General features: G+C 44.6%; 1 protein-coding gene across 6 annotated transcripts in view; it reads left to right on the forward strand.

Moving 5' to 3' along the window:
* ank1b (ankyrin 1, erythrocytic b) overlaps positions 1 to 23,437 on the forward strand; it is an 82,015-nt gene extending 58,578 nt beyond the window's left edge. For 4 of the 6 annotated variants that reach the window (XM_014128845.3, XM_082958150.1, XM_082958149.1 and 1 more), the window contains exons 18-43: positions 105 to 203; positions 502 to 600; positions 912 to 1,010; positions 1,233 to 1,325; positions 1,482 to 1,554; positions 1,761 to 1,781; positions 2,963 to 3,086; positions 3,227 to 3,290; positions 3,386 to 3,498; positions 3,926 to 4,150; positions 4,390 to 4,544; positions 4,736 to 4,947; positions 5,836 to 6,040; positions 7,005 to 7,101; positions 7,386 to 7,614; positions 7,771 to 7,899; positions 9,083 to 9,202; positions 14,069 to 14,153; positions 14,853 to 14,927; positions 15,179 to 15,310; positions 15,479 to 15,634; positions 19,590 to 20,241; positions 20,466 to 20,622; positions 20,985 to 21,071; positions 21,257 to 21,348; positions 21,781 to 23,437. In XM_014128845.3, the coding sequence (XP_013984320.1) occupies positions 105 to 203; positions 502 to 600; positions 912 to 1,010; positions 1,233 to 1,325; positions 1,482 to 1,554; positions 1,761 to 1,781; positions 2,963 to 3,086; positions 3,227 to 3,290; positions 3,386 to 3,498; positions 3,926 to 4,150; positions 4,390 to 4,544; positions 4,736 to 4,947; positions 5,836 to 6,040; positions 7,005 to 7,101; positions 7,386 to 7,614; positions 7,771 to 7,899; positions 9,083 to 9,202; positions 14,069 to 14,153; positions 14,853 to 14,927; positions 15,179 to 15,310; positions 15,479 to 15,634; positions 19,590 to 20,241; positions 20,466 to 20,622; positions 20,985 to 21,071; positions 21,257 to 21,325 (3,570 nt within the window). In that variant the 3' untranslated portion in view covers positions 21,326 to 21,348; positions 21,781 to 23,437. The remainder of the gene's footprint in view (positions 1 to 104; positions 204 to 501; positions 601 to 911; positions 1,011 to 1,232; positions 1,326 to 1,481; positions 1,555 to 1,760; positions 1,782 to 2,962; positions 3,087 to 3,226; positions 3,291 to 3,385; positions 3,499 to 3,925; positions 4,151 to 4,389; positions 4,545 to 4,735; positions 4,948 to 5,835; positions 6,041 to 7,004; positions 7,102 to 7,385; positions 7,615 to 7,770; positions 7,900 to 9,082; positions 9,203 to 14,068; positions 14,154 to 14,852; positions 14,928 to 15,178; positions 15,311 to 15,478; positions 15,635 to 19,589; positions 20,242 to 20,465; positions 20,623 to 20,984; positions 21,072 to 21,256; positions 21,349 to 21,780) is intronic. The other 2 variants (XM_082958153.1, XM_082958152.1) reach the window with 2 other exon arrangements.
* Positions 23,438 to 25,740: the final 2,303 nt, after the last annotated feature.

Genomic DNA, 25,740 nt, shown 5'->3' on the forward strand with positions numbered 1-25,740 from the left:
CGTGTTTTGACGGTGCACTGTGACTCAGACTGACTCAGAGCTGGTTAGTGAACAGACTGACCAGCAGCCTACTGTATTCATCCTGTTCCCCCCGTGTCTCTCAGAATGGACTGACCCCTCTGCACCTGGTGGCCCAGGAAGGTCACGTAGGGATAGCAGACACCCTGGTCAAACAGGGGGCATCAGTCTACACAGCCTCACGGGTAAGACATGCTGCATGATATCAACCAAAAACCTCGGAATACAGTGTACAAAACAGAAAAGTGTAATGTACACTTTTTTGTTATATTCAGTAGAGTGGGGTTCAGAATAAGCAGTACAATGCACCACATGCTATGACGACATGCGATTTCCAATACTTTCATACAGCATCCACACTCTCTCAAATTCCAATAATATATAATATTTTACTGGCAGGACTGTTCAAGGTACAACAGAGCCACCAAGCTGTTTATAATGAGGCCACTGAAACACAGCCCCCCCTCTCCATCTCTCTTTCAGATGGGCTACACAGCGCTTCATGTGGCCTGTCACTATGGCAACATCAAGATGGTGAAGTTCCTCCTGCAGCAGCAGGCTCATGTGAACAGCAAGACCAGAGTGAGAAGCTGCTGCTGCTAGTCTCCTCCTTACACGTGGCCTCTATTAGTGTGGCTCTGCCCTATCTCACGTCACCGACGCCTTCAGGCTGCTGTCACATCACTCCCATTACATTAGATTGGACATGGAATTCCTATTGAATAATGGCTTGTCAATGTCAGCAGTCTTGGTAAGAGGGTTGCATTTACTTGAACACCCTTTTTCCCTCCCTCTCTCTCTCTCTCTCTCTCTCTCTGTCTCTCTCTCTCTCTCTCTCTCTCTCTCTCTCTCTCTCTCTCTCTGTCTCTCTCTCTCTCCACCCCGCTCTCTAGGTGGGCTACACTCCCCTGCACCAGGCCGCCCAGCAGGGTCATACTGACATAGTCACCCTGCTGCTCAAACACGGAGCCCAGCCCAACGAGATCACCACCGTAAGTACATCCTTCCTCCTCTCTCCTCATCCTTCCAGTACACCCTTCTCCTCTCGTTCTGCTCTTCCCTTACTCTATTCTCTTCATCTTCTCTTCACCTGTTCTTCATCTTTTCCCCTTATTTGCTTTCCTCGACTCATTTCTTCCATCATGCTTGCATCTACAGCCTTCGTCTGGCGTCTGATCTGTGTATCTCCTGTCTGTCTCTGTTCTCTGTGGTAGAATGGGACCTCTCCTCTGGGCATTGCCAAACGACTGGGTTACATCTCTGTCATTGATGTGCTGAAGTTGGTCACCGAGGAGGCCGTTTCCGTGGTGAGCAGCACTTCTGGTTCACATGGTTACTAGTATATTTGCGTGTGGTGTGAAACTCTGAGCTACAGAACAGTACCATGTTGACTGGAATGACATATTTGAGCATGTCAGTTGATATCACTCATTTCTCTCGCCTTCTCTTGATGTTTTTCACAGATCACCACAGAGAAACATCGGATGAGTTTCCCTGAGACAGTAGATGAGATATTGGATGTTTCAGAGGATGAGGGTAGGTTGGGGCTCTCGAGACGTGTTCATTGTTAGCGTGTAAGGCTTTCTGTAAAAAATAATACTACTGCCCACAAGACTGGCAGTAGTACCTATTTGGTTGTGATAGTCAGCCCAGGTTCAGTGTCATGGAAGAGGACTGAAGTCTATCTCTGTTTGAACCTAGATGACTAGCCTAAACAATGCCTTTTCCATTTGTTTTTGTAGGCGTTGCAGCGCTAACGTTAGGTAGGACTGTGTCTTTATCTCTGCTTTGTCCGGTCGTTCGGTGGCTCGTAAAATTGCGCCTCCATTGCAAGAACTTTCTCATTCTCTAATCCCTATCAGTCTCCCTTTATAACCGTCTCTCTCACTCAATAATGTTTCCTGCTATCCTCTTCTCAACATCCACCCAGTAGCTATCTTCCTCTCTCTCTCTCTCTCTCTCTCTCTCTCTCTCTCTCTCTCTCTCTCTCTCTCTCTCTCTCTCCTCTCTCTCTCTCTCTCTCTCTCTCTCTCTCTCTCTCTCTCTCTCTCTCTCTCTCCCTCTATGCTCAATGTAAACGACCATGTCAGTGTTTCATTGGCATGTGATGTGGTCATGACATTTTCCTTTACCAGTGTTAACAACACCTGTCCATGGATTCTTCATTGACTGGACTACATCCGAATTTAGAAAGTAGAAATACTGTAGAACAAGAGAAAAATAGAAGAAAAAAAACCGTTCTGCCACTGAGGGATCCAGTCCTGCAGTGCTTAATTGATCAACAGACTAATTACACAGATACAACTCCAGCTGAGAAGCACTCAAGGATCAGCGCAAACACAGTGACTGTGTACACCCATATGTAACTGCTTGTAGTTAACCTTTTCCAGTAACCAAGGCATTCTCTCCCATACAGAACTCTCTAACGGGCATGCTCACTATGCTGTAACCAGGTGCCATGCAATGAGTGTTTTATTCTGTGTTGTCAATCGTAGTGTTTTTTCCCATTGGTCTCCATTGGCTGTGGTTGTTGTCGGTTTGACTCCATTCCGATCCAAAACTGCTTGGCAATGTGACTATATATGGTAATGGTAGGATGGTGGCTGGCAGTGGAAAATGGAACAGTCTAGACCACATGTGTCAAACTCATTCTACGGAGGGCTGATTGTCTGCGGGCTTTCACTCGTCCCTTGGACTCGATTGAAGAATTAAGGTCACTGATGGGTAAGGAACTCTCATCACCTGGTTGCCTGAAAGGAAAAGCCAAAAACCAGCAGACACTAGCCCCTTCATGGAATGAGTTTGACACCCCTGGTTTAGACCTATCAAGTCATTTTTCTCTATTCTCTCTCTCTTTCTCTCTCCATTCTGCGCCTTTGTTTTTTGTTCCATCTCTCTCTCTCTCTCTCTCTCCATTCCTCTGTCGTCTCTCTGTGCTCTGCAGGTGATGAGTTGCTGGGGATGGATGGTGCTCGCTACCTAAAGCTTGACGACCTCAAGGACCAGGATGATGATTTCCTGTCCCCTAAGAAGACCCTGAGAGACTTTGAGGGCGGCCTGGGCACCACGTAAGTGACAGCGCCAGGGTCGAACTGAACACTTTGTGTGTCAGAGTCCAGTCATCTGAGGATAATGTGAGGGAAATGATTTTCCACCACATTACTCTTTGGCCCAGTCACTGTTTTCTCTTTATTTTTTTTTGCCGCAGGCCCTACTCTCCTGCTATTCCCAGAATCCCATGCGTGTCCCCTGAAACTGTCCTGCTTGAGGGGGTAAGATTAAAGGATTTATTCATTTATCTCATCAAATGCAATTGTTAATGCAGATGATTAGATTGTGCTCTCTCTTTCTCCCTCTCCCTCCACAGCACACCCCTGTCCCCTTGCCTAAGGAGTATGATGAGGACTCTCTGATCCCCAGCAGTCCTGCTACAGAGACCTCCGACAATGTTAGCCCAGTGGCCAGCCCCATACACACAGGGTCAGTTTACTACCGCTACAACCCTGTTCCTGGAGAGCTACCCTCCTGTAGGTTTTTGCTCCAACCCCAGTTTTAACTAACCTGGTTCAGCTTATCAACCAGCTAATTATTAGAATCAGGTGAGCTAGGTTAGGGTTGGAGTGAAAACCTACAGGACTGTAGCTCTCCAGGAACAGGGTTGGAGAGCCCTGCTCAAAAATGCTTACGCACTACAATACCTACACACCCTATTATACACAATACCAACACATTACATAATGAATCTGCAGCTTATTTTCTATTTCTTCCATTCAGTGTGATTACATTCCTTTAACGAGGTCACTATGACCGTTCATGATTTAATTTGACCAGGATGAACTTGAATGAAGCACGGTCGGATAGTTATTCTCTCAATAATTAATGGTGGTTCTCATTGGTTGCTGGTCAGGTTCCTGGTCAGTTTCATGGTGGATGCCCGGGGGGGCTCCATGCGTGGCAGCAGACACCACGGGCTGCGTGTCATCATCCCCCCTCGGACCTGTGCTGCCCCCACCCGCATCACCTGTCGTCTGGTCAAACCCCAGAAACTCAACACCCCACCCCCGCTGGTAGAGGGAGAGGGCCTGGCCAGCCGTATCATCTCCCTGGGGCCCTCCAGTATGCAGTTCCTAGGGTGAGTACGGGCGTGTGCCCGCTTGCGTGCTTGCATGTGTGTGTCTGTATCTCTGTATGTCTGCTTGTTTGTCAACCTGTATTTGATTGGGCAGTGAGGACCTTGCATTTCTCTTATTACCCAGTGGCAGTGATAGTGGTGATTGTAACAGTGTAGGACCAATCGTACAGTAATCGTAATAGATTCCAATAGTAATAGCATGTATAGCATTCTGATGTAGAGTGGTGTTATCTCTATAGGCCAGTGATAGTGGAGATTCCCCACTTCGCTTCTCTGGGTCGAGGGGACCGGGAGCTGGTTGTTCTGCGCAGTGAGAACGGCTCTGTCTGGAAGGAGCATCGCAATCGCTATGGCGATGAGGTGCTGGAGACCATTTTGAATGGCATGGATGAAGGTCAGTGTAACGATGATAAATGTCACCCCTCTACAGTAGAGCCATGTTTATGTACTGTTATGTCTAAGCCCTCGTATGTAAGCGACAGTATATAATTTTACTGTGACAACGATGTTATACACACAAAAATATATGTAGCTCATTAACATAATCCATACCCCTTTCTCTCTGCCGCCCCTCTCCTTCCTCAGACCTGGAGAGTCACGAGGACTTGGAGAAGAAGAGAATCCGCCGCATCATCTCCACGGACTTCCCCCTCTACTTCGCTGTGGTGTCCCGCGTCCAGCAGGAGAGCGACCTGATTGGCCCAGAGGGCGGTCAGCTGGCCAGCATGCTGGTCCCTCATGTCCAAGCCATCTTCCCTGAGACAGCGGTCACCAAGAAAGTTCGACTGGGGCTGCAGGTGAGGAAGAGGAGAAGGACGAGGAAGAGAGGGGGAGATGCATGCAGAGCGATGCCTTACCTTACCCACTGGGTTATGTGAATAGAAAGGCAGTTTTTCATGTTGGCTCCCTAGGAGTGAATAGACTATGTCTTGCTTTCTGCACTGCTCTTCCAAAGACCTAGGGCTGTATTCAGTCAACTTTGATTGAATGAGACATCTTGTCAGGTAGCTGCTCTGTTCAGCTCACTCAATCAGTGCTGTCTGTCCTGCCAATCAAGCAAGTTTGGCACCACAGCAACAATGGAGCTGGCTAATGCATAACACTGACTACAGCATATAGAAACTGGCAGTCAGGAGTGCTGACTACCTCCATATACTGAAGCTGGATTCCTTTTATTTTTCCACGAGCAAAGATTGTGTTGTTTTACTTCTTACTGCGTCCATTTGTCCCATATCTCCTAATTATAATTTTGTGTCTGTTGTCCTTTGATTTAGATGTTTTGTGTACTGTATTTGTGATATTGACTTTTTGCATGTATGAATGTGTTTGCTTTGGTTCATTATTGTCTTTTTCCTTTTTCCTTTATCCAGCTTTTCATCATACTTCATTTCCCAGAGCTAAATGAACTGATATTCAAATGTGCATGGCACTTGGTTTGGTGTTACGTGTATGATTGTTTATCCATCGGTTAGATGTATGTTCAGGTAGGCCTATGTATTATGTTGTAATAATATGCGTTTGTCTTAATAATAGTTTGTTGACTCTGTTCCAGAGGGTGAGTAATGTGAGACAGAAAGTTTTAAGTGTTTTCTGTTGTATTCTTACCTTACGTTATTGTTATACATCACTTGTCCTTTCTTTTCTCTCACTCTTTCTCATCTCCCGTCTTTCCTCTCCCTTTTCAGGCTCAGCCTATCCCAGACGAGCTTCTGACTCGACAGCTTGGTAACCAAGCAACCTTCAGCCCAGTGGTCACGGTCGAGCCACGACGACGCAAGTTCCACCGGCCAATAGGATTACGCATCCCGCTGCCCCCATCTTGGAGGGAGAGTCCACGTGACGCTGGGGAGGGGGACACCACCAGCCTGCGCCTCCTCTGCAGTGTCATTGGTACAGTCATGCATGGAGTTTACTTTATGTCCTTGACATCTGGTTCATGGCAAATAGCATTAATTGTCAACATAAGTGAGTGTTAGGACAGGGGTGAAGGGGACAGAACTAGTGCTGAAAGCTCCACACAGTAGTGGGTAAACAGGTAGTACAGAAGGGGGCTAATCACACACCCCTGGGGTGTTCAGGATCAGCGTGGCGGAGGTGTTGTTCCCTACCCTCACCGGCCTCGACCGGAGCATGGGGGGGGTCTCAAGCAGTGAAATTATTACTAGAATTATAATTGTTTAATTATGCCCAGCTCATGAGGCCACTTGATGATGTGAGGCCTGAGGCAACTGCCTAATGGTAAGTCAGCCACTGTGTGTAATTTAGCCTATTAAACACAAAAATTATGTTTCAAGTGAGAATTGATACCGAAAAATAAAGGAAATTATTACCTACACCCAAATGTTTTTGAGCAAAAAATGTGTGTGTAGTTCCAGTAATTAGCTACACCACTACATGGCTAAAAAGTAATTAACTACTGAAAACACTACTTAGATTTGAATTTTGTTTAACTACCGCCAAGCTACTGCAGAATGTAGTTCAATTTCTAGTTGAACTACATGTAGTTCACTACTCCCCAACACGGATTCTCACATAAATATTCCTCTTGCCCAAGTGGGATACCACAGTGTGTAGTGCAATGGCGATTCATTGTCCGTGTATCTGTTGGGGCGGTATGTAAATTGTCGGGTGTCTACCGTGTCGGGTAAGGTGGAGGTGACATGTCCCTGGACTAGCCTCTCAAAGCACTTCATGATGACCGAAGTGAGTGCTACGGGGCAATAGCATCACGAGCCCAGACAATCTTTTATGAAAGAGAGTTGGGAAAAGTAACAGGCCTCCCAGGGGAAAGAGAGAGATTGAGAAAGTGGAAGTGTATAAAAAGAGAGAGATGAAACAGCCCCTTGTCTCCCAGGTGGAACAGCACCTGCCCAGTGGGAGGACATCACTGGCACCACCAAGCTGTTGTACACCAACAACTGCGCCAACTTCACCACCAACGTCTCTGCAAGGTGAGTCCTAATTCACACCCTCCTTTAGATGTTATACCAAATGTATGAGGAAGAACACCAGTATACTACTTTACCCTGTGCATAATAACCATTTGCAACCTCATCCTGTGCCAAGCCATATTGAGTTCCATCCGCTTACACTATGCAACAGCCATTAATCCATTAACTGTACACTTCGACACATAAAACAGATGCACACACACAAACAGCCACAATCTCTATCGACTATCCCTCAACCTTCTCTGTGCGTCATCTCTCCCCCTCTCCTCTCGTCCTCTCCCCAGGTTCTGGCTGGCAGACTGCCCCCGCACAGCTGAGGTGGTGACCTTCGCCAACCTGCTGTACCGGGAGCTGATGGCCGTGCCCTACATGGCCAAGTTTGTAATATTTGCCAAAATGAACGAGGCGCGCGAGGGCCGCCTACGCTGCTACTGCATGACCGACGACAAGATGGACAAAACCCTGGAGCTGCACGAGAACTTCAGCGAGGTGGCCCGGAGCAGGGATATAGAGGTCAGCAGGGGTCAGTGGGCGAGGGGTTTAGTGTGTGTGTCAGTACATTCTACTGTCTTTAAATATGTTCACATAACTCAGACATTTGTGTGAATAATCCATGGAAGTCAATGGAGGATTTGTTTTTCTCTCGTGACTCTCTGTCGCCCCCCTCAGGTGATGGAGGGCATGCCGCTGCACCTGGAGTGCTCTGGTAACCTGGTGCCTGTGAGGAAGGCCACTCAGCAGCCACGCAGCTTCAGCTTCCAAGCCTTCAGAGATAACAGACTGCCCGTTTCTGTCAAGGTCTGTCTCCCTCTCATTGTCTATCTCTATTTTTGCACTGAATTGTGATTCAGTCGATTTAATTGAAGTGTCAGTCTATCAAACTGTCTGTTGGTGTATTTGACATGTTATTCAGGCAGGTTTTGCGTTGAATTGACACCCGGTCAGTTGACAGTCGGTTGGTCTTTCGATCCGGTCTACATGTCTGTGTGTCTGACGGACTATTGGTGTTTCTGATATGTCGGTGTGTGTCTGTCATTGTCTTTCAGACATGTTTGTGTGTCCATCTATCCGTCCATCTATCTCTTTACCTTTATATATGTTCATTACAATTGTTGTGTATCTTCTCCCATCTCTATCACTCCATCTCTCCATCTGTTTCAAATCTTGCAATTTTTTTGTATATCTGTTCAGCCTGTCTTTCTATCTTTCTTTACCTGTGTGTGCATACCTGAGTGGCAGACATCACTTCTCTTTCACAGACCACCTGTCTATCTGTCTGTGTGTGTGTGTGTCTGTGCGTGCGTGTCTGTCTGTCTATACATCTTGTCTGCCTACCCATATGTCTGTCTGTTTGTCTACCCATATCTGTCTGTGTGTTATGTCTGTCTGTGTGGCTTTGAGTGTGTGTGACGTGCGCTTCCGTCTTAGTCAGTCTCAGACGAGTGCCTTGTGAAGTATTCTCCATTGTGGTGTACCTGCCGACTCTACCTAGCTGTAACTGTGTGCACGTCCTTTAGCTCTTTCACCTTCTTGCCTGCCTGCCAATCTTGTGGCCTGCCTGTCTGTATGTCTGTCTCACTGTCTCTCTTTCTCTCTCTCACGGTCACTCTGTTACTGTCTGATCTGACAGACGCCCAGGTAATTGTGCAGGTAAATCTCTCTCTCTCTCTCGCCTGCCTATGGACTGCTTCCATCTCTTCCCTCTGTGTTTCTGCTCGACAGACCACCACTCTGCAGGTTGTCTAATTCCCCCTTTTCTCTCTTCTTCTTCTTCTTCCCTCTCTCTTTTTCATTACTTTTCACCCTATCCTCTTTATCCTTCATATCTGTTCTGCTTACCTCTTCTTACCTTTGTCATTCTCTTGTGTCTCTCTTCCTCGAGTCCACCTCTTCTGGTCTTCCTGTTCCTCTTTTTTGGCTGTCTTCCTCTATTTCTTTCCCTTGTATCTCCTCTCGCTCTATCTCTCTCTGTGTCTATCAGGTCAGAGACAGCAATAAGGAAGCCTCTGGGTTCCTTTCTTTCCTGCGGAAGTCTACCAAGTATGAGGATGCACAGCACGTGCTGTGTAACCTCAACATCACCATGCCACCCTGTGTCAAGGTACACACTCATGAATGCTCACACACAAACACACACGCACACACACTCCAACCCACTCTCTCATATTCAGAACTCCCACATAGTGAAACCATATTTTCACATGTATTAACTTTAGAGTTCACATGTTTACACCACCTTTTCACATGTGAGGAGAATAACATGTTTTCACCTCACATGTGAATTGCAGTTTTACATGTGAAATTTGCTGTTTCACATGTTAAAACGTTAATGTGAAAATCAGATGTGCAGTTTCACAAAATATCACTTGTGGAATTGTTCAAAATTTGCAGGTTCACATGTAATAAACATGTGAAAATCTCACTTTCACATATGGAATTGCAGTTTCACATGTGAAAAACATTCACATGAAAATCACATTTGCGTTTCACATGTAAGAAATATTACATTCCCCAGCTAGAAAACCCAAAATGTCACTCAAACAGAAGGGGGAACTAACAAAGCGTCACTGACCAACCAAAACAAAACAGGTGGGGTTTTAGGAGTGGTTCTGAAAGACACAAGTCCACTGTAAGTTAACTAACAACAACAACTGGAACCTAAAAGACACCCACCATGAGCGGTCACTAAATTTGCCCAAGAAGAGTGGTGTAAAGTACTTAAGAAATACTTCAAAGTATTTTTATTGAAGTTGTTTTTTGGGGTATCTGTACTTTACTTTACTATTTATATTTTGGACAACTTTTTCTTCACTACATTCCTAAAGAAAATGTACTTTTTACTCAATACGTTTTCCCTATCACCCAAAAGTACTCGGGACAGGAAAATGGTCCAATTCACACACTTATCAAGAGAACATCCCTGGTCTTCTCTTCTGCCTCTGATTTGTCGGACTCACTAAACACAAGGATTCGTTTGTAAACTATGTTCGAGTGTTGGTGTGCCCCTGGCAAATTAAAAAAACACTAAAATGGTGCCATCTGGTTTGCTTAATATAAGGAATATGAAATTATTTAAACTTTTACTATTACAATTGATACAAGTATATTTTTGCAATTACATTTACTTTTTATAAAGTATGTTTAAAACCAAATACCTTTAGACTTTTACTCAAGTAGTATTTTACTGGGTGACTTTCAATTTTACTTGAGTCATTTTCTATTAACGTACCTTTACTTTTACTCAAGTATGACAATTGGGTACTTTCTCCAGCTCTGAAGAAGAGGCAAACAAAATCAAAACCCACACCAAACTCAAAGACAGGAGAAAACCAATAAGTAGATCAAAATGAAAGCAGGGAAGATCAGACAAAGGATTGCTTGTCTAGAACTCAAAATGGGGCACGCCAACTAAAGGTGTTAACCCTCTGTATCTATCAAGACCACTGGAACACTGGGCCAGCCACTCTTAAATAGCGCCTGGGCTAGCATAGGTGAAACGCCTTCCCATTAACGAGATGGCAACCAGCACAGGTGTAACACATACTGACTAACGAGGTGACACCAATCGGTGCGCCCTACATGCTAATGGGCAATACGTGCTAAAGTCCAACCTCAAAGCATAAATGGACAAACGAAAACTCCACATTTAGTGATATCAAATTTGCAGTTTCACATATAAGAAAACTCCACATTTACTCCAATGTATGTAAACAAGGTAAATGTAAATAAACGCTGTATAGCCTAAAATGTAATTTTGATATCATGGATGGTCAGTCCTTGCATCCATAACATAGTATATGGATTTGAGATTGGTTGCATTTCACCAGCCCCATCCCTCAGCTTTTTACCAAAGCTGTGGCTGGGAAAACACTTTGTTAATGTTTCAGTTAAGGCAATGTTTCCCAAACTCAGGACCACAAGGGGTGCTCGTTTTTTTTTTGTTGTCCTAACGCTACACAGCTGATTCAAATAATGAAAGCTTGATGATTAGTTGATTATTTGAATCAGCTGTGTAGCGTTAGGACAACAACAAAAAAAACAAGCACCCCTTGTGGTCCTAATAAACACTGAATTAACAATTTCCGCTTTAAGCACCTTTAATAGGGCAATAGTGTTATTATATGGTACAATCCTCTAGTGAATGAGTTACTTTGGTGCCATTTATATCAAGCAAAACTATTGCAAACAAAAAGAATGATGTTGAAAGCAAAACATAAATCCCAAAGTATTGATATGAAAAATAAATATTGCAAGGAAATAATTTATAAATGCGAGAGCAAATTGCAAATGGACGCAATTAAATTCCTGCAATTTTGTTTGATTATGTTACCCTGGCCTTTGCTTTCGCTGCCTTTTTTACAGTTGCACGTTTTGGCACATTCATTCCAGAAACATAGCACCCTGTATCCCACTGCTGTTTTGCCTCTGAAGCTAAGCAAGGTTGGTCCTGGTTGTCATGTTGTTTTGTATGGGTAGGACTACCAAGGTACAGAAAAATTACAAATGAGACTACATAAACCAGTGGTTCTCAAACCTCTTCTCTGAGACCCCCAGCCGGTTCATGTGTTTGATCTATTCCAGAATTAGCACACCTGATTCAACTTGTCAACTAATCATCAAGCCCTTGACTGGGGGAATCAGGTGAACTAGTTCAGGGCTAAAACAAAATTGTGAAACATCTGGGGGTCCCCGAGGAGAGGTTTGAGAACCACTGACCTAAACCGGAACAGCCATCTCAGTAACGGGTGCAATAAGTCTAACTGCTAACAGATTGGATTTGTTTAGAAAAATGTATGTTATTTATCTTTGTGTAGCATAAAATCTACCTCCAAAAAGCATGCAGGAAAATATGATAATATTTGGTTTTTGAGAGTGTGTGATTATTGTACCTTTATATTCAGAATATTGGGTACAGAATTGTACCATTATACCCTAAAAGGTACCAAACAATACCATTTGAAATCATATGTGTACCTCTGAAGGTTTTTTATATTTTTGTACCACTGGGAACAATGCGATATACCCTGACCATACCGCTTTATCTAAGAGTGTAGAGTCATTCATTTTATGGAAATTATGAATGGGTTGTTTTTCTGCTTTAATGTTGCTGTTGATTGATTGGTTCTCAGTCGACAAAGGGTGTTGCAATATCTCCTGGGAAGCTATGTCTGCATCTTCCTCAGCTGATGCATGATCAGTTAAACTTTGAAGGCTTAAAAAAGACCAACATTAAATACAGACTGTAAAAGATACTGTATCTAAAAAGAGACTAGTCAGACTATTGATTGGCGGTTCAAAAGCAAAGATGAACTGAATATTTTTATGTCCCATTGCTAATTTAAGCAAAACAATTGTTTGATCTCAAGTACAGTTTTGTTTCCACTAATGTAATAGTCACAAAAGCAGCACAAGAAACCATATGGAAACATTTCCTTAGACAACCTTGGGAGAAATGCATGTACACAGAACAAAAATAAACATGCAACAATTTCTAAGATTTAACTGAGTTATAGTTTGTATAAGGAAATCAGTTAATTGAAATAAATTAATTAGGCCCTAATTTATGGATTTCACACGACTGAGGATACAGATGTGTTGGTTATAGATTCCTTTAAAAAAAGTTAGGGGTACGTGGATCAGAAAACCACTCAGTATCTGGTGTGACCACCATTTTCCTCATGCAGCACAACACATCTCCTTCACATAGAGTTGATCAGGATGTTGATTGTGGCCTGTGGAATGTTGTCCCACTCCTCTTCAATAGCTGTGCGAAGTTGCTGGATATTGACGGGAACTGGAACACGCTGTCTTACACGTTGATCCAGAGCATCCCAAACATGCTCAATGGGTGACATATCTGGTGAGAATGCAGGCAATGGAAGAACTGGAACATTTTCAGCTTCCAGGAATTGTGTACAGATCCTTTCGACATGGGGCCGTGCATTAGCATGCTGAAACATGAGGTGGCGGATGAATGGGACGACAATGGACCACAGGATCTTGTCACGGTATCTCTGAAATTGGCATCGAAAAAAAATGCAATTGTGTTCGTTGTCCCATACCATAACCCCACGGCCAACATGGGGCACTCTGTTCACAATGTTGACATCAGAAAACCACTCACCATCTGCCCGGTACAGTTGAAACCAGGATTCATTCGTGAAGAGCACACTTCTCCAGCGTGCCAGTGGCCATCAAACGTGAACATTTACCCACTGAAGTTGGTTACGACACCAAACTACAGTCAGGTCAAGAGCCTGGTGAGGACAATGAGCACCCAGATGATCTTCCCTGAGAAGGTTTCTGACAGTTTTTGCAGAATATTTTTGGTTGTGCAAACCCACAGTTTCATCAACTGTCCGGGTGGCTGGTCTTAGACATCCCGCAGGTGAAGCTGGATTGTGGCGGTCCTGGGCTGGTGTGGTTACATGTGATCTGCGGTTGTGAGGCCGGTTGGACTTGCTGCCAAAATCTCTAAAAAGACATTGGACGCGGCTTATGGTAGAGAAAGGAACATTCAATTCTCTGGCAACAGCTCTAGTGTACATTCCTGCAGTCAACATGCTAATTGCATGTTCTCTCAAAACTTGAGACATCTGTGGCATTGTGTGACAAAACAACACCTTTTAGGGTGGCCTTTTATTTTCCCCAGCACAAGGTGCACATGTGTAATGATCATGCTGTTTAATCAGCTTCTTGATATGCCACACCTGTCAGTTGGATTATCTTGTCAAAGGAGAAATGCTCAATACCAGGGATGTAAACAAATTTCAGCACAACATTTCTGAGAAATAATATTTTTGTGCGTATGGAATTTTTTGGGGATCTTTTATTTCAGCTCATGAAACATGGGACCAACACTACATGTTGCGTTCATATTTTTGTTCAGTATGTTTCAGAGATAGCAGTACCCATATCTAGTCAGTGATGTGTGTTTTTGTTACTGTGTCCATTGTGTGTGGTCCAGGTTGTTGGGAGTGAGGAACGGAGGCGAACTCTGACCCCGTTGGCCCTGAGGGAGCGCTACAACGCGCTGAACGAGCCCGGTCTGGGTAAGTCTTGCCATGCCTCTCCAGAAGCCCTCTCCCTCATATACATTAGTACTGAATTACCTGTTATGGTTTGCATGGCGCTGGCGCTGGTCGCTCCACTGCGAGTCCTGTTAGCATGGCGGATATTTAGCATTTACATTAGCGCTGGGAATGGGCAGGTCCTTGCAGTGGAGCCAGACAGAGGAGCCCTCTGATTGGCCCATGGTAGATGAGCAAAGATAGGAAGGAGTGCTCATTGGTTACATGGTGAAGATGAGAGCTGGGCCTTTTCTGTCTATCTGAGCACGGCGCTGCTACCTTGCACCTCAGTTCCCTATGGTTTTGTTGTTCTAACAGAAGGGACTGGTGTCTGAATGAATTCTTCTCTGCCTACCTCTAACCTACCCTGCCTGTAGTTTGCTAACACATAAGGATTGTATGGGCAAAAACACAATACTCTGTGGGTAATACATATTCCCTTCAACAGACCAGTGCTTTTTGTCAAGGTAAGTTAGCTATTATCTCTTTTAATAGCAACTGATTTTAGTGGGTTTGACATATTGGATAATATCCTGTATTGAGTAACTTGATCAAATCTGTAAAAATTATACCTTTTTTTGTGCCGCACTGTTTGCACCCCTTACGCAGTGTTCAGTCGTGTAGTTGTGATTGAGTCCTACATTTAAAGTAGATGTTCTGAAGTTATCTTTTTTTCCTCAGCTACAGTGAATGCTATGGAGAGGACCGAGCTCAAGATCTCCCTCATATCTGAACAGCTCGGATTGAGCTGGGCAGGTCAGTGCTCCTGTACATGGCTGTTACTCCCGTGTGGCTCAGTTGGTAGACCATGCCGCTTCCAACGCTAGGGTTGAGGGTTTGATTCCCACGGGGGATCATTACGAAAAAGTATGACAATGTATGAAGTCGCTCTGGAAAAGAGTGTTGGCTAAATGACTCAAATGTAGTAATGTATGTACAGTTTACTATGTGTGGTAAGATAAACTTAGTTATGTATATGACATACTGAATACATTTTTCTCTCTCAGAGTTGGCGCGGGAGCTGCATTTTGGTGTGGATGACATTAACAGAATCAGGGTGGAGAATCCTAACTCCCTCCTGGACCAGAGTTCAGCCCTGCTCAACCTGTGGGCTGGCCGGGAGGGCAAGAGGGCCAAGAGTGAGTCTGTCTATCCGTCTCTCTCCCTCTCTCTCTCTCTATCTCTCTGTCTCTCTCTCTGTCTGTCTGTGTTACTACAGTCCCCCACCTCTTCATTCCTTAACTTATTTTCTGACCCATCTCTCTCTCCTCTCTCTCTCTTCTCTCCTTCCGCTTTCCCTCTGTCAGTGGAGAGTATATATGTAGCTTTGAAGAACATTGACCGTTCAGACATTGTGAGTTCCGTGGAGGGCCAGCCACAGGCAGGGGCCGGGGCCTCAGAGGAGGGGGCCTGCAGACTGGTTGACCACGACTCCACCCTGCTCTCCCCCAGTATTATCAATGGTAAGAGACACATACAGAGAGGTGTGTGTACACATACACACACACACACATACACACAGGGGCGCAACTTTGGTTTTAGAAATGGGGGGGACATTTTTTTTATTCCACCAATCAATGGAATCAATAGTATGTATATACCACACTTGCCCCTAGTAATGTCAGGGGTTAAAACAAGATCAATGAGAAGACCATTACTCTTCCCAAGTGTATGGGTAACACAGATTGAACCATATCTCTGTTGCTCTACAAGAGATCACGGACACAGGTCGTCCACCTGTAGTCTACAAGCCACAAGTTATTAGGCATCCAATTTTCAGAAGGGGTAAGTGGTAATTGGGCTGCATGGTTGATTGCTGCGGATGATTCTCAAGGGATTTTGATTAAAGTCTGAGAAATGATGCAATTTCCATCATAACCCAGTGATATGTCAGCATGTAAGCATTTCCTTACTGCATTTTGTTGACAGCCATTGTTTCAGTTTTACTGTTCTGACACCTCATGCTTTAGACCTGAACATAAGGGTCTCACATGACATTATACTTGAAGACGGATGTTTTTGAATTTGCACAGTCCTTCACATTGAGTTAATGAGGATAGGCTAAAATATACATCTTAACTGTGTTTGGGTTTAAGTCTGGTATATGGATGAGTTGGTTATGCGTGGATGTGTGTGTGTGTGTGTGTGTGTGTGTGTGTGTGTGTGTGTGTGTGTCTGGGATGAACACTCCCCTCCTAAGTGGCACTAGTACACAGTTTGTGTGCTCTGAGCCTCCATACCTTGTTCCTTTGTTACTCCCCTCTGTCTCTCCTAGATCTGTCCCCCTCTCGCTCTTTCTCTCTGTGTCTGTGACATGTCATCTCTGCTGCCCAGCCGCCCTCCTCTTCCTCCTCACAGCTCTTCCTCTTCGACCTCTGACCTCATATCGACCTCATGTTGACCTCCTGGGCCTCTCCTCTCTCCTGTCATCTTATTTTCCCGCGTTCCCGTGTTCAGTCCAGCGGGACCCTCACCTCCTCTCTCGAAGTAGCTCTGTGTCTATGCATGTGCATGCTGCCTGCCTCGCTGTACCTCTCTCTGTGGCTCGCATCAGGGAAAGTGTCTTTCTCTAGGTCTGGGAGGGTCAGTGTTGATGTCGGGTGGGGTGGAGGGGTATCAAAATAAAGGCATTGCTGTCCAAATAAAGGTTTGCTGTTTTGGTATAAGAACTGTGTATTTGCATGGCATGCTTTCTCTATGACTATTTCTCTATGTGTATTTTACTTTCTCTTGTTTCTCTGTTTTGTCAAACTTGTTTTAAATGCTGTATTAACACCTTCGATCTCAGTCGTTTTCTGTTAACTCTATGGTGTTGGTTGTATGCTAGGGTGACACCCATGGTTGACTGCACAGCACATAATGTTCTCAAAATAATGTAGCTGGGACATGACAGCTTTGTCCTTAAGACAACGTTGTCATAATGTTACAGATACATTGTTAGAATGTTATGTGCTCGCTGGTGTGTTCTGTGGTGTGGTGTGGTGGAGTGTGTGAGCCTGGGTGTGTGTGTGTGTTCCCATGTACAGTGACCCTGTGAACTGTGGGTGTGTTTTCATGTGTCTCAGTATGTTTGCGTGTGTGTTGTACATAAGTGGATAGTGTTGTGTGTGTGTGTGTGTGTGTGTGTGTGTGTGTGTGTGTGTGTGTGTGTGTGTGTGTGTGTGTGTGTGTGTGTGTGTGTGTGTGTGTGTGTGTGTGTGTGTGTGTGTGTGTGTGTGTGTGTGTGTGTGTGTGTGTGTGTAGATGTACAATCTATGTGGAGTTGCTGTGCTTCACTATGTGTTGTAGCGTAAGTGTCTTTAAATTGGGAGGTACATTAAGGACTAACCCAGATAAACCATCATCATTCAGACTCATTTCTCCATCATCCACCTCATTCAAAGTGCATCTCTACCCCTCATTATCCTCACCTCTACCGTCTCTATACTGTACCATCTCTATACCATCCCAGAAACACACACACACACACACACAGACTGACACACTTTTACAGTTATACTATTGTCCGTAGGCATAAACACTGAAAGAAATGAAGCCACACTTCATTCAATATTCCAGTGTCCATGAACACTTGAGTTCCTTCTTCACCTTATTACCACCTACAACACAGACAGACTCTCAAGAGAGAGATATACAAAGGAGAGACAGTGGAAGGCGTTTTAAAGGTAGACACAGTGAACTGATGTCGCCACGAGCAGCACCGCAGATATTGAGATGAGCGAGATGCAAGACTTTGCTCTCACACAGTCACACACAGTATCTGCGCATGTGCACGGGTTCGCTTCACACTGTTACAGCGTGGTAGCCACGTGACCAAAACAGCAGAGAAGTTGAGCCTTGCGCGTCAACATCTCAGTTGTTACGGAAATTGACCCACTATGCCATATCGCTGAGTCTACCTTTAAGATAGACAGAACAGAGAAAGACACGCATGATGATGGGAGACAGACGGACGGATGGATGGACAGATGGCTGGACAGACAGACAGACAGACAGACAGACAGACAGACAGACAGACAGACAGACAGACAGACAGACAGACAGACAGACAGACAGACAGACAGACAGACAGACAGACAGACAGACAGACAGACAGACAGACAGACAGACAGACAGACAGACAGACAGACAGACAGACAGACAGACAGACAGACAGACAGACAGACAGGAACTTACAAGCAGAAATGCAGGCTCTATTTACAGCTTTGCCTAGAATTAGAAACGCACATAAAAGCATATTTACACTGAAATATAGATCAATAAATCCAATCAATTTCACAACATAAACCTATTTTTGGAAGTAATATTGTGTTTGTGTGTGTGTGTGTGTGTGTGGTGTGTGTGTGTGTGTGTGTGTGTGTGTGTGTGTGTGTGTGTGTGTGTGTGTGTGTGTGTGTGTGTGTGTGTGTGTGTGTGTGTGGGCGTGTGTGTGTGAGTTCTGTGAGTGTGTGTTGAATTTGTGTGTCCTGTTTGAGTATGTAATGTGTGCGTGTGTGTGTGCGCTTGTGCATATGTTTGTGTGGAGGTGAGTGCAAGTGCAAGCAACTTCCAATTTTCCTCAGCAGAATTGGCAGCCTCCTGACCCTCTCACTTGTGATCTGGTTTGGAACGATAATGGAATTTGTATCCTGATATCTCAATGATAATAGTATCACGATAATCCGTTTTTATCACGATAATAGTCATCGAAAGGACACTTTATCAGACAATAAACCCTTTTTGAGGAAAGTGGACAGGTTTTTAATCTAAATGTTGTTGCCAACAGCCAATTTAGAGCAATTAAAAATTATATTGCGATAACATGGACATAATGAAATTCAATATCATAGGTATCGTTGAACACGTTTATCATGGTAAATTGGTAGTATTGATTATCGTGCCAACCCAATTGACCCCAAGCACCCCACTTTCTTCCTATCTTGGATGACATTTTCAACCTTCTAACACTACCCCTTTCCCACAGAAAATGGACACGACTCCATTTCCAACCCCCTGTTCCCTAACGTAACACATGCTGCTCTTAGGGGAACGTAAAACTGCTTCCTTTCCACACATTCTCTCCAACAGAACCACTGATGGATCACCAATAGATCAGTGTTCATCAAAATCAGTGTTTTTCATGGAAAGTCAGACAATGCATAACTAAACCCTGGGAAAGTGACTAGATGTTTTCACTACTACCGATTCCAAGAAGGTGCCAGTGAGTGTGTGTGCCTCCTTGGAACTGAAAGTAGTGAAAACAAATATTGTCACTTTCTCTTTCCCAGCATATTTTGACACTGGATAGAGCCGCTCTGTTTCCTGCAGAGAAACAGTCCCACTACACCCACATCCCTGTCTAACCCTCCCCTAACTCCCCCACCCCTGCACCTGCGTGGTGTTAGTCTCCCTCTCTCTTTTATCTCGCTTCCTTCCCAGGTTACGGACTTGTGCAGGAAGAGCTGCTCTCCCCAGCCTCCATGCAGTACAGTCTGCCCTCTCCGCTGGGAGCTGAGCCCTACTGGCAGGAGGTCTCCAGCCTGGAGTGTGCCCCCATCGCCACCACCGAAGAAGACACCCTGATGGAGATGTCAGACGTGCAGGTGTGGCCCTCGGGGGTCAGCCCCTCCCTGGTCACAGTGGAGGACTCGTCCCTGGATGGCAGCAGCCGGGCGGATGACTCAGAGGGGGCCACCCTGTCCCTGCCCTGCAGCCTGGGGCGCCCCAGCAGTGGGGCCAGTGGCTCCATCATGGAGCTGGAGGAGGAGGAAGAGGAGGAGGAGGAAGGGGAAGTAGAGGAGGAGGAGGAGGCGCGGCAGGAGCTGGCGGACAGGGACAGGGTGAGGGCCAGCGGCGCCGTGCCAAAGGTCAACCTGAATGGCCAGCTGGGAGGTCAGAGGTCGGAGGGCAGGAGGGGGGAGGGAGCAGCATCAGTGGCGGGCAGCAGTGTGACTGGAGGAGGAGCGAGGGGAGGAGGAGGACTAAGACAGAGTTCAGAGGAAGGGCTTTCTGTTGTTGCAGGGCAGCAGGTTTACGCCCAGCTGTGTGAGATGTCAGGACTGAGCCGAGCCATGGAGCACAATGGAGACAGGTAAGACTCGGTCAGGGGTTCAGACTGGTCTAGCCAGACAGACCTTATTCTCTGTATGTGTGTACAGAATCCATACTCAAAACTCAATCCATTGTGGCATTCTCTTTTTGTGTCTTTTATCTGTCTGTCTTGTTCTCTTTCCTACTCGTCTCTGTCGCTCTGTCTGTCTGCTCCTCTTTCTTCTTTGTCTCCTTGTCCCTGTCTCCCTCTCCCCTCCCTCTCAGGGTGGTTGGGGGCGGTGCGTTCCAGCCGTACCTCCCCAACAAGGACTCCCTGCGCGGCTGGGCAGGGTCGCAGGCACCCAGGCTGCCCCGGCAGAGTGTGGAGACGCTGATGATGTCACCAAGGTCTCGTGTACCCCAAGAGGCTCTGCTGACACCGGTGTGTGACATGGGGGCACTCGGAGGTGCTGTGCAGGCACCTGTTTGGGACACAGCCCTTCGACAAGGTGTTGGGCTTCTCACAACAAGAGGCAGGGCTCCAGGTTGTCATGCCGACCGACCACCTGCCGCTTCCTCTGCCTGGAGGAGGGACTTCCTGTCCATACCTGCGATAGATCGGACAATATTTTAATTGGGTTTCAATCATGAAAATTCCAACCATCAAAACCCACATTTTGACGTTATGCCACGTCATTATCTGAAATTGGCTTAATGGGGCAAAGTTGTGTTGTGTGGTTTGTAAACCTGTGTACTAATGTCATGTGGTTATTTTATGTGTTATATCCTGATGTTTTGACACAGATTGATGCCGATAAAGAGGACTATGCTGTTGAGTTTCTGGCTGAGGAGCAGCTGGTGGACGAACATGGAAACGTTGTCACTAGGAAGGTTAGTTTTGTTCTCTTCTGCACGACTATTTCTCCCCAAAATAGACTCACACGCTCACAAATAGATACATGCAAGCACACATGCACACACACGCGCGTGCTCACAAATGCACATTGCGTAGATCAGTGTTAACTCCTCTGTGTATTTTCTCCTTCCCTGCTCCCTCCCTCCTTGCTGTACTCTAGGTGGGGGTGGATGTGAGGAAGGGTACTCAGTCAGTGAAGCGCACCAGTCTGCGGAGAGTTAAACACTGAAACACACATACCCAGTCCTCAAGGTACGGGACACATAAGCACTTGTGTATATATTGCAGTGCTTGGATAGATGCTTTTAGAAGTATCTATCAAACCCCTCAGAACCAGAGAAGGTTGAAGTTAAACTGGCTATTGTAAATGACAAACCCCTGCACACTACTCCCCTTGCAATAATGTTATGAAGTGAAAGATGAAAGAATCTTTGTTTGCCAGCTCTCATCAGAGCATGGATGGCGAACATTACATTTCATCACTTTTTGAATGGGAATACACCTCTGGTTATCTTTAAGTGTTGTTCATTTTTTAATTTAGTCAACAGAAAAAAAATGGTTTCATATATTGTTTCTTCCTCATCTTGACTGGCTTCCTCTGTCCCTTTCTTTAAATGTGATGAGATTGTAATAGTTCAAAATAATTCCCTTTTTACTGAAATCAGTTTTTTCTCTTTACCGTAGAACCGGACATCCACTGCCAAACCATCCTCCACAAACAAAAAGCCAGGTGACAGAGGAAAACAGGGAGAAGATTGAGAGGAGAGGAGAGGAGACTAGAGAAGACTGAAAGAAGGACTAAGATCAGCAAACAACAAATACAAACACAAAATCATCTGCAGAATGACCCTGGATCGCCACAACAAGAGGAAACGAGAAGGAGATCTACTTGTAGTTTTGTAACATAAAAAAAGATACTTAACTAGAGTAGGGCATGATTTTTTTCTATAAAAACCTCATAAAATCCAACCAGAAAAAAAGCAACAAAAAAGTGCTTCCTGTCAACTGTAATTGCATGATTGACTGCTGGTGCATGACCATTGACCTTTGAACTGTCATTATCTACAAACTGAATTGGTACAAGTTATGGGGCCGACCCAGGACTGACTGGGTCAGGGACGAGCTTAAGGACACCCCCCCCCCCACCCCCCACCCCCCCAAAAGGATTGGTTGGTGTTAGCAAGTTGAGTCTGGTAACACTACTGCCAAAAAAGATAATATTTTTTTCCCTCTTCAGATTGCTATGATACAGTCAATCCAATGCTGAGCTTACCAATGCTTCATTCACTTGGACCCTATTTCCTTGTTATTCTATGTGATATATGCACTATGCTCTGTGGATGGGTGTCTGTGTGTGTCTGTGTGTGTATTTCTACAGCATGTGTTCTCTCGCTTCTGGCTTGGCACTGAGCCGTGTCCTGGTTGGTCAGTGCTCCTGTGATGTCACCCACCGTGCTCCCCTGCTCGGGAGCGTCTCTCTGTGTGTGACGTCTTTCCTTTGTGAACGCGCTTCTCGTGTTTCTTTAGCTCTGTTCACCCCAGTTCCACTTTGTCTGGCTTTGATAGGGACTAGCTTTCTCCCCCTGTTTTAGGAGGGTGTGCTTTATTCAGACAATGGGAATGTTTTTCCAGATGGGAACAAAAAAGAGTTTGTCGCTTGATAGCATTGCGTGGCAGCCAGTGTATTCTGACATTAATGCCCAACACATCCCAGATTTACGGTAGCATGGGGTCCCCTTCCCCTCCTACCCCCCTCCCCTCTGCCATGTTGACACCACACTCCTCTCCAGCAACTCCTGTAGCTCCAACTTAAATCTCTACCCAATCAGCTTCATCCATTGCCCTCTCTCTCTCATTCTCTCTGTTTGCTGTGGCTGTAGCACCTCACGACATCGTCCTTTGGTGGTTCACATTCACTTGTGCTTTTGATTTGAGGGGGTGAAGCAGACAGGGGATTAATGATCAGTGTGAATAGTCATATTTATGGGAAAGAGATGGAGGTAAATGTGAAGGTTTAGATGAGATGCTAGAGACTAGCATAGCTAAGCAAGTAAGGACAGACTGACAGATAGCACTGTGATCGCCCAATTTAACACTGACCCCTGAGCCCTGAGCCCATATACCCTGTACTGTGAACTTATAGAGACACACACACACACACACCTCATAAATGCATACACACACGCATACATCATACACACTGTCACATATCCTTAATACACACATGCACACGCACATACAGTAATTCATTTATTGTGCCCTAGTTGTTATGAGAAGCCTGGTCGGACTCAGATTATGTACTTTGGTGTCTGCCACAGCAATAATATCAGACAAGGAGGGATATATATATATATATATATATATATATATATATATATATATATATATATATATATATATATATATATATATATATATAATATGTGTACAGTGGGAGGGTGGGTGTTCTGTATCTGCACATTATGGTAGCATTTAAAGCATTTCTCTCTCTGAAATTGGTGCAGACAAATCAGAAGCATGCATGTATACAAAAGGTACAATCCAAGACGGTATGCAAACAGTTTTCCCCTCACAAATGTGATCCTTTCAATGCATTCACGACTGACATTCAGTAATGCTATCTCCTCTGTTCCTCTGACCTTCATGTTGTTGTATTAGCATGGTGGCACTGCCACCTGGTGTTATAAAGAGGTATCACAGACTAGATAACTGGATTGGAGCAGCAGCAGCTGGGGGGCAATATAGTAAAGGTTTGGGAAAAGGATTTGGTCCAGCACTCAACGTAGCAGATATTACCCAGGATATGCTAACTTCGTACATTGAATCTTAGGAATGGATCTCTCATGGTAGCACTTATTTACTATATATGTATGTACTGTGGTTGGAGTGAATGTGACTATGAATGATTGCGTGAATAGATTAGCGACACATCACCGACACGTATTCCCTGCCAATCAGTGCACATTAAAACCTCATCTGTTATGCCACATATATCACATATCACTTATCGTTCACTCTTATTCCACTCAGGTTTCAGTTCTAGCAGGATCCAAGTTTTGCCCTGTTTTTGAGTTCAGAGCCCTCTATAGAAAGAGAACCATGTGTGTCAACATGAGTCCTGCGGAATCAGTTTGGGGTTGTTGGGTAGGGAGAGGTGTGTGTGTGTGTGTGTGTGTGTGTGTGTGTGTGTGTGTGTGTGTGTGTGTGTGTGTGTGTGTGTGTGTGTGTGTGTGTGTGTGTGTGTGTGTGTGTGTGTGTGTGTGTGTGTGTGTGTGTGTGTGTGTGTGTGTGTGTGTGTGTGTGTGTGTGTGTGGTGGAGGGGTCATTGGTAACAGGTGAGGTATAATTATAAAAGGGTAGCATTTAGTTAGGATGTTGGTGGATTCCCTAGGTGAAAAGTCTGTGGTCTTTAAGCCTCACCTCTCCAGGTCACCTAATCTATCTTTAAACAGCAGTGTAGCTGATTGACTTATGTTGCTGCATTGGGTCTGAATAGGCTAATGATGAAGAATAGTGAAACTCTCAATCAGCAATTGATAAGTCAATCAATCTATCAATCAGGTTTTCCACAACAACAAGACACTGATACCTGATATGGATGAGATATAGAGACCATAGTCCTGAAATGTATTTAAAATGGATGTACAGCATGTTTGATTCATCTCAGATGAAGGGGATCTGTGTATGTGGGTTTAGAAGTTTGACAAGATCAAACTGAAAATTAGGCCGGTCCACAAGCCTTTGCACTGTGAGAACTGTAGACTCCGCCAGTGTGTGTGTGCATGTGTGTGTGTGTGCGTGTGGTGTTCAAAAGGTTGACGAGGCGAGGGACATGGTTTTAAAACTAGGGACACAACATGAGGACATGGAAATGATCATGTATTTTAAAGAGTATTTTAAAATTACTGTTGCAAAGAATAGAGATCACCTATACTCCTTTAGAATGGAAACGTGACAATATTAACGCAATATGATATTACTCTGTACTAAGGAATGCAACTGCACACATGCACAGAAAATGTTTTTATGAAAATATATGTATAAATATATGAGAAAATATATTGAATTAGAATGCTATGCACCCTTATAGAGTTGTGATGGATGTTCTTTAAGCATATTAACTATAGTATAGGCAAACGGCCACATCGTGGGGAATGTGGAGGCTTGGTAGGTATTTCAAATTGTTTTCTTTTCTTTTTTATTGTCACGGAGAGAGGAAAAACAAACGTGAATATGTATTCAAGCCTTTGTTTCAATCAGATTCATTCTGACATGAAGATATGTATAGATCATCTACTCTGTACACCAGCTCCAACCATTTACAGAAATGAATAAAGAAAGATGTGAACATACCTGATGTGTTCTCTTACACATTTTGATGTGTTTGAGAATCAAATGTAAATTGATGTACGTTTGTAAATGTAAATTGTAAATCTAGATGTATGTGTATAAAGGTAAGTACATTGGTGCAAACCAGTTATCGGGCAGAGTGGTTCTTAACCTTTGTTTCAAAGATTTAGGCCTACATATTAAGGCTATCGATGTACTCCCACAGGAATATTTAAAACCTCATATTTTTTTAACAATCATAATTCTATCATTCAGTTTACTTAAAGTTATTTAGGCTAAAACTACAACTCCCTG

The sequence above is a fragment of the Salmo salar genome, chromosome 11, assembly GCF_965601325.2.
Source record: "Salmo salar chromosome 11, fSalSal1, whole genome shotgun sequence".
In the NCBI taxonomy this organism is placed as follows: domain Eukaryota; kingdom Metazoa; phylum Chordata; class Actinopteri; order Salmoniformes; family Salmonidae; genus Salmo; species Salmo salar.